Consider the following 9,148-nt stretch of genomic DNA (forward strand, 5'->3'; position numbering starts at 1 on the left):
ACCAATTAAAAGCGTTGTAGTAAATCATTGGTACTTTTACATTTTTTTTAAATTCTTGGAGACTTCATTCCACTTACGAATTCACGTCGAGCCAGTTGCTGTCTGTTGCCACACGCTGTGTGGGTCTGGTATGGAATGTAGGTATTGCTTTTTCTCTGGTGAATTGTTCTTATTTTCTTATAAATTCTCTTTTTAGACAGATATAAGATAAGCGCTCCTGGTCTAAAGAATGAATGCCTACAGAGTTTTAGTTTAAAAGTTCACTAAAAAAAAAGAACGCTTTTGACTTAATTCCACTTCCTCCTTTCACTGCTGTATGGACTTATTTTACTTTTCTTAATTTGTGAAAAGACAGGAAGAAAGAACAGAGGAGATTTCTGACAGTCTGTTGTGCAGGCCGGTTGAGGCTGCAGAGCCAGACAATAGATATTGCTGTTTTTTTTAACGTAACAGCACAGCGGTGGTGGTGGGGGGGGTACTTAGACGCAATGAGTGCCAGTTGCCAGTTATATGCTAGCCATAAGGGTTCTGTTTTCACACCTCTAAATTTCATCAAAGGGGTACAGTAAGTTGGTCTAATGTTGACATCCCTCTTTAATTTCAGCACCGTTCTTTGGGGGATAGGAATAAATAGGAAGGTGTGGGAGTCGCTGATGGAAACTATTTTTCTTTCATCCTTGGAGATCAAGTGGAAAAAAAACTTCTTGTTTATTAGTGATCCTGACCTTACTAATATTCCTATCCCCAACATCTAAAGAAGGATGTCAAAATTAGAAGATGGATGTTGACATTAGACCAACCTACAAAAAATCATTGAAAAACAATTGAGTATTTGTAACACTAACAGTTTCAAAATTAGGAACAGAAAAAATGGACAACAGAGGCGTATTTAGGGTAGGTCAAGTAGGTCAAGTGACATAGTTCCGAGAAATTGAAAAACATGAAAAATTGTGAAACAGGCAATCCTATTCCTTTTAGTAATACACAGTCCCCTTCAGATGCCATGTCTTGTATCAACTTTATCATTTTTATGCGTGCGGCAGTTAAAACTAACTAAACTAGACTGAAATTTATCTCCGCAGTATTACCTCCCTAAAGTTTTGCGAGTGAACCTTTCGCTATTTAGAGACTTTTATTTTGATAATCCGAAAACCTATCTAATACCGCCCGAGTCATATCGCCCCGCTTGAGTGACTTAGCAACACCCTTTTTGACCTCTTTCGCCCTAGCAAATCGGGATCATATTATTACCGAGCTCAACTTCTCTAAAAATTCACGCGTAATGACCTTGAGTGACTGCTTATATATCTGGCCGCCTTTCATTTAGAGATAATATGAAGCTGAGAGACATAGCTAGAAATGGCTGAAACGACCTAGCAAAATTTCTGAAAAAATCGGGGTAATAGCTATGAGGCTACGTACAGCTTCTCTGTCGAGTTTATTAAAAAACAATACTCAATTCACATTTTCTAGCTTATCTCTTTCACAGTTTTTATTGAGAGAAGCTCAGTTTCCAGAGCTGAAATTTGCTGAAGCAACCCAGTTAACTTTTGAGTTTGATCTGAAATTTTGTGAAAGTCCAAGTAACTTTCACGTCTTTAACTGTGATTTTATAGCTTTAATTCTTATGGATCGATTGCTAAGAATTGATCGTCAGGGTATTAAGCATCAGCACCAGTTGTCACTGCTTTAAGTTGAACTAATAATGTTTATTTTTTAACAAAAATGAAGCATTTTTAAAAGTCTTTTAAAAAACTTTGTTTTTTACCTGCTTTTTGGTTGTTGTTGTGAGCGGAAATGAATATATTAGAATGATTTGACACCATTTAATTACCTCCTATTCAATTCAAAACATAAAAAATAATTTTAGGGATATAAAGGCCTATAAACTCAACTATAACTCATCTATATTTCTTGTTTGGGGAAACGAACATTTGCTCCACATCAGTATCTATTTTCTACCACAAGCGGTTAATTAGCGTAAAAAGGTAGTTAAAACGTGAGACAGGGGTATACGTTGAGTAAAAAAATTCCCATAATTTGTAACATAGTACGAGTGGCGATACAAACTACGTCCGTCTAAACAAAAGTGGAATCTTGCATAGAATAACTCGGATAGCGATTAAACGAAAAATGATAAACGCCTTTCCAAGAACCAGACTTGAACCACTTGGCTTCAAAATTTTGACCTACTTGGCAAAATTCCTAAATACGCCACTGGACAAAACTTTCGAAATTCAGTCTCTCTAAAGAGTCAATTTTCAAACTTTGGCTCATTAGTCACCCGCCTGACAATCCACACAATCCAAAACCAATTTCAATCCAAAATATACACCTCAAATATCTAGAAATCATCAACCGGACCTATCATAATTACCGTAAGTTGGTCTAATATCGACATCCCTCGTCTAATTCCGACACCCTTCTTTAGAGAAAGGAATAAAATGAAAGCTTGAATCACTGATTGAAAAAGAATTATTCCTCTCTGACCACTAAGCAAAGAAAAACAGTTTCAACTTTTCTATAAATTTCAGCTAATAAAAAGGGTGTTGGGATTATAGACCAAGTTACGGTATTTACTTGACGTCCCCTGCAACATTTTTGGTCCAAGATGATGTCATATAGACCCAAGCTAACTGAAAGATTTTTGTTAGCAAACATCATATTATCAAGATCATATTATATACGTCAACTGCTCTAACTTGGGACGATTGGTGGAAACATGGGACTTGTTGGTATCTGGCCTGTATTTTCACTTAGTGTTAAATCTCTTTGACAACAAATTTGCTTTGAAAATGATAACTCCACCAAGTTTATCAATCATAATTTCTGTCATAAGATGTCACGATCACTTTCACTGATAGCGCGCCCTTTTTAACTTTTTTGTTTTCATTCAAAATGACCGGACGCCGATTGGAGAATTAGAGAACTCCCGCCGCCTAACCGCCTATCGCCCGATGGGGATTACCAAATAACGAGTGTGTCACTTGCTGCGAGTGGCTGTCCCCTTCTCCCCTACACATTTCAAATAATTTCTGTATATTTTCTCTTATCGACACATTGAATGTCATATTCAGCAACATTTTATCATATTTTTGTTTAGGTTATTGGAAAAGTGTGAAAGTTCAAGTTTAACTCTTACTGTTCCTTTAACTTGATTTTTTTATCCTGACCTTGAGCAGTTCCTTAACATACCTTATATTTTTTGACCATTTTTTAATGATAATGTCATAATAATTGGTCTATGTCATACAATATGACATATATATATTATATGGTGAAGATCAGAGATCTGACCTCAAGGAGAGAAAGTGTTGAAAATACTAAATAAAATAAAGATGAAACATAAAAAGGCACTAATATTTTTATAATTATATGTTTTTTTCCATTTTTTTTAATTTTTGTAAATATATATATTATATATATTTGTACAATCAAAGTTTTTGCAAACACGAAAAAAAAAAAGAAACATAAATTAGCTGTCACTTTGATATCAAGGCCAAATGCCTGAATTAACAACAACTAACAGCGAAGAAAAATCTACCCCTGGAAATGAGCAGAAACCAAAAAATCGCAAGTTATCAATGGTAAAAGACAATTATAAAATCAATTCATCATTCGATGACGATGGTGATAATGTGTTTACAGACTCTTCTGCGAAAGTAAATTTAACAAAAACTGAAGTAGAGGAAAGTGAAAATGAGAAAAGGCGCTTGGTTATTATGCAATCAAATAATCAAATTAAAGAGCTTCAAACAATTATTTGGAACAGGTAAGCCCTGGATACAAGTTGGAAATCCTCTTTAAATTTTGCTGCTTGATAGCAAGAGATTAATTTGGGTTTACATTGCAATGGGTCTTGCATAATGAAAAGCAGGTGAGCGTAATTATGTTCACTCCATTAGCTCTTTCTGTTTAAAAGCAAAACATTGATTAATATTATGTCCCTATTTCAGGAGTGTCTATTTATTCTATTAACACATATTTTGGACTTTTTAGGATTTGGGATTTCATACTTCTTCTTTCTTTATACTTAGGGAAACAAGCCGCACTGATTTCATATTTTACTCAGACAGATTGGTATGCATTTTTTTACAATTCAATTTGTCAAATAATATTGTAATCCTGCATATAGATATATCATTTAAGAGATATTTTCCTACTCAATTTTCAGAAAAAGATGACGGATGTCCATTTTAATATAGGGATATATCATTTATACCAAAATTTGTGCTATCATGGGAAAGTTACGATAAAATTCAATTGCAATAAATTTATTTTCAGATTCGCCTTGTAATTGAAGAAGGTTTAAATCAACTGCCATTTGAAGAATGCACCGTAAAGACTCATACAGGTGAAACTTTAATGGGATCAAATTTCAAAGATTTTCTTCTTTTCACTTTTTTTGAATTTCAATGTTAAACAAATTCTAAATTAAATGTTCTGCCTTTTGAGTCATATTTCATTAATTTCGATATTTTTATAGAATTTTAACGAATTTAGATTTTTCATATTTAGGTGCTGAATATAACGGCTGCTCATTTTTCAAAGGAATATGCGGAGTCAGCATTGTCAGAAGTGGTAAGACACACCCTTCTGTTAGTGAAAGATAATCCAACTTTGTATAGTGATAACAGATATTTGGTATTGTCGATTTCATCTGTTTTTAAAAAAACAGTCAATTTCATTTGATCCTGCTTGATCAGATCAAGATCTTTTACTACACCTCTTTTACATTGATCCAAAAATTGGAGATTTTCCCAATCTCATTTCAAGGCTTATAAAAATGCCTTTTATTATACATATTATACATGCTCTAGAGAGTGCTAGTGCTAAAATTCCACTGCTAATTTTTCCTAGGAGAAGCAATGGAAAAAGCATTGAGAGAATGTTGCAGGAGTATTCGCATTGGAAAATGTTGATGGTACGAGATGAAGATACTGGGGAGAGACATGTAAGCTCTTTAAGTCTGTAGGTTTATTATAAAGTCACAATGAAGCAGTCTCATAATTAGCAAAAAATTTATCCAAAATTTTATCCAATAGCACCGTTGCGAAAGATTTCATCATATGTATAATGAGGGCAGAGTTAATTAACTATTACTATTAGATTAACATAAAAATTCATGTTGCACCTGACGACCAAGAAAGATATTTGAGTTCTGGGAAACTTGAGAATATTAAACACAAAAGTTTATTTAGTTCTCAAGTTTTTAAACTGCTTGCTTTTGGAATTTCACTTTATACCTAGAGTTTAATCAATAATGATTATGATGAAGATCGATAACAACTTATGAAAAAATACACGCTTTTTTCATAAGGACAAGTTTATAAGAACTCATGTGCTGAAAATTGGCTAAAACCCAAGAATAAATTAATACTAAATCATGTGCCTCAGATTTCAGAAATTCTAAGAAAGTACTGATTCTAACAGATTTTAAAGCAATTTTATGTTTTTAAGTAAAGAAACCCATAAAGAACATCGTATTAAGAACATCGTAAGAACATTCTATTAAGAACGTTGTAAGAACATTCTAAGTCTGAAAATTTTAAAAATTGAAAACAGCCCAGTATGTGCTAAAATTTACTGGTTCTTATAAAACAACCGTCTATCATATTTTGAGATATGTTTTGTTGATTGAGAAGCAGTCTGGCTTTTAATTGCTAAATTCAATCTGTATTTCTTCTCAAGCAGAAGGTGTTTGATCTTTTTTCACAGACATAATTTCGCCTACCAATATCAAATTTCTTTCGAGTGGATTGTTGTTTTCTGCTTGATGAGTCTGTTTTTATGACACTTTATCTCCTTAAAGGAAAAACAGTTTTAAGGGTACGTGTTCAAGCATATGTGTACTTGACAGTTGACAGCTCTAGGCCACAACAATTGAAGGATAAAAATAGTCGAATAGAAGCTTAATTTTATTTATTAGCATTAACGTAGGAAAAGCCTATTGAATAGGATATCAGCATACTAATCATCTCTTTTTTAATCTGGTCATTTTATTGTTCTTTATATGAACTGATGTTTTGGATCAGAACTTTAGCCCTCTTATCTAAATTATTAATCAGCCTGCATTTACGAACGCACGTGACGGTTCCGTTTCGCTCCAAAATATTCAATTGTTACGTCACTTCTAACCAATAAAATGGCTTGTGTGAACATGGTTTAAATGATAAACTTTAATTCTGATTTTGGACGCAGGCCTGTGGTTAATAAGGCGTGTTCAATTACTCAAATTGCTTCAGTCGTCGTTCATTGCCTTCGTGCGTCCTCAGAAGTCATCTCCTTCATTTTGCTCTGAAAGCCAAAGCGTCGAGAAAGTTTTCATTGACGCAGTGAGCAGGGACACTGGACTTACAGTGCTTATACCAAAATGTATAAATGATCCTTAAAACATACACTCTTTTTTTATAAGCATACGGGACAATTGGGTCGAGACTAAGTATGCTTAGGGACCATTCAAAAAGTACGTACGCTCAAAATCGGTGAAAATTTACCACCCCCTCCCCCCTTGTACGCTCTCGTACGCTTTGGGCAAAGACTTTCCTAACTGAAAGTGACGCCCCCAAAATAACATAACATATGCAATGTACGCTCTCGTACGCTTTGGCATTACCCCCCCCCTTTCGCGTACGTACGCTTTTGAAATGACCCCCCCCCCTCAAAAAATTTTAGATCGTATTAAACAGTCTATTCAAAGGTAAATTAGGGGATTTTGAGAAAAATTAAAATAAGTTCAACTTCTGTTTGTCTTTGTTGATGATATAATTAGAAGATCTAACCAAACTTTGACTGAAATTTCGTTGTATAGAAAAATGTCAAAGCGTACGTACCTTTCTACCTGACCTCCCCCTCCCCTCGTACGCTTTCGTACGCTTTTGGTAGTACCCTCCCCCTCACCCTCAGAGCGTACGTTCTTTTTGAATGGTCCCTTAGCAAAATCTCATTTTTAGCCTTAATTTATGCTTATTTATTAGACTTCGTTTTGTTGATTTTCCTTTGGGTTCATGGAAATTTCAAATTTTAAGTCAGAACATTGATTCGGCTCAAAAAATTACAATTTTTGTAATTAGGCGCCACAGGCGAAAATCTTTGGTCTAAGAAAACTAAAACAGCTTCAAAAGTAACCCTAAAAAGATCAGCGTTTCAGAAAAGCTGCTCAAGTTTTTTTGCATTTCAGCTTGGAGGTATGCTTAGCAATATAGCATTATGCTTATTTTTTACCGAGTTTGTGCCTAAGTATGCTTATAAACGTTATGCTTACAAAAAAAAGTGTAATTTAAAAATGTTTTAAATTTCATTAAGAAAACAAATCAAGCGGAGACTTCTCTTTTCATTCATATTTTTCCTGAAGTATCCTTCGAAACCGTTTTCGACGGGTTCTTGTTTAAAGACTATCTATAGTCCTGTTCTCGAAAGATAGTTAAAGTGTTATTTAAATTATTATCCCCTTTTCCTAGATCGTATACGCCCGATTTCCTCCTGATATCGACGAACGAAAAGTCCTTCTCATGTACCCACTTCTAGGTGAGCATTTTATTCACTCGTTCAAATTTCTGCTCGGATCTTTCTGATTACTAATTAGTGTATAGGTAAGTGGCGTGACGATATTATATGAAACGCCACGATAGATTAAACGTTTTGAAGCGTTTAAGGGTAATTTGGCAAAATGTTTATAGGTGTGATTGATAAAAATTTGAAATGCTCCGCTTATTAAATGGAACGGTAACACTTAAGTAACATCAATTTCTTTACCTTTGCTTTGTTTAAAGCTTTTTCTTAGCACGAATCCATCCAAGTTTCTATGTTTATCCAACCGAATTTTTAAAATTTTTTCTCACTCTCATTAGCGAGTGGCGGTAACATAACACTGGGCGTTGACACCCTTCTCGATTATGGCGTCCAAGAGGAAAATATTTATATCCTGACACTATTTGCAACCCAAAAAGGTTTGTAATCTGATAAAATATTTTAAAACTCTGCCACTAAAAGATTAACTGATTTTAAACTTATCTCGGCGAGGCAGAATCATTCTTAAACTTGGCGAGAAGTAACTTTGGCGAATTCTTCAAAACTCGCCAATTATTGTTCTCGCTATATATAAGTTCCCTTAGTATAATTATTGCTTTCTGATGACAAATGTTTTCTTTTTATCTTCCATCCTTCTACTTTTAGGAATCAAACATCTCATGGATAAGCATCCAAAAGTTTTACTATTGACGACGGAAGTCGCTGAAGATGTTCCGACTCATTTTGGTGAGAAATACTTTGGAACGGAGTAAATCGATTCTTGTGTAATCGACCTAGTTGTTTTTTAGAGAATTTTTTTATGTGTGTATATAGATTTATGATGGGTTTTTGGTTTACCTACTCTTATAGAGGTTTCTTGGCAAGGTTACTTCTATGAAACTGTATCGATCGAGCAGTTTTAGTTTTACTAAAAATCTCGATTTCCGAATTTTAGGGATTTGGCCTGTAATTATGTTTGTTTTTTTCAGTCAAGAAAAAAATAAATAGTGCTTTATAGAGAGCTTTTCTAAATTGTTTAGGCTCGTTTTTTCTCGTGTTTCAGTTTCAAGATAAGGTATATATTTTTATTGTTGTTAGTTAATGTATAACAATTAGTTACAGAAGATTATTCATTACGCGTTCGTAGCATAATGGAAAATTGGCACGTACATAGTAAACATGGTAATCCTTCTATTTCAATATTTTTCAATGTCTTATGATCGTTTGCGTGCCTCCAGCAGTTGTTAACCAACATTGATCCAGGGATGCGAAACTTGCAGGCAATCGTATGAAATATTAAGCCCTTTTTACCTTGTTTGTTCCAATTTTCTAAGTACAGACTATATAAATTACTTTATTTTTTTCAAATTATTAAAATAATGGGCGTTTCCAGAAGAAATTCTTGTGAATGGATTTTCCGTTGGATGTTTTCACTTTGCACCCCCTAGGTACATGTGGTAATACAAATTACCCTCTGGAATTTAAATTTAATTTTTTTTATATCCCTGGAAAATATATCCTACACCCCATTACTTTTTTCTGGAAGAACCTAATGCAAATAATATTCAGATTTTTTATCTTTTTTATATTTTGATAATTCTTTTCTTGATTTCTGACAATTTTTAGATAATTTCTAAGT

At 33.9% G+C, this 9,148-nt stretch overlaps 1 protein-coding gene across 1 annotated transcript; it reads left to right on the plus strand.

The window, feature by feature from the left end:
* Window positions 1–3,440: 3,440 nt before the first annotated feature.
* On the plus strand, window positions 3,441–8,922 carry LOC136797742 (uracil phosphoribosyltransferase-like). Its single transcript, XM_067054333.1, is given in 9 exon segments — window positions 3,441–3,772; window positions 4,038–4,080; window positions 4,285–4,354; window positions 4,519–4,581; window positions 4,861–4,914; window positions 4,917–4,954; window positions 7,461–7,527; window positions 7,851–7,949; window positions 8,176–8,922. Coding segments are annotated over 9 exon segments (810 nt in total). The 5' UTR covers window positions 3,441–3,503; the 3' UTR covers window positions 8,283–8,922.
* The last annotated feature ends 226 nt before the right edge of the window (window positions 8,923–9,148 follow it).

Source organism: Clytia hemisphaerica, unplaced genomic scaffold (genome assembly GCF_902728285.1).
Source record: "Clytia hemisphaerica strain Z4C2 unplaced genomic scaffold, Clytia hemisphaerica genome assembly, whole genome shotgun sequence".
Lineage (NCBI taxonomy): Eukaryota > Metazoa > Cnidaria > Hydrozoa > Leptothecata > Clytiidae > Clytia > Clytia hemisphaerica.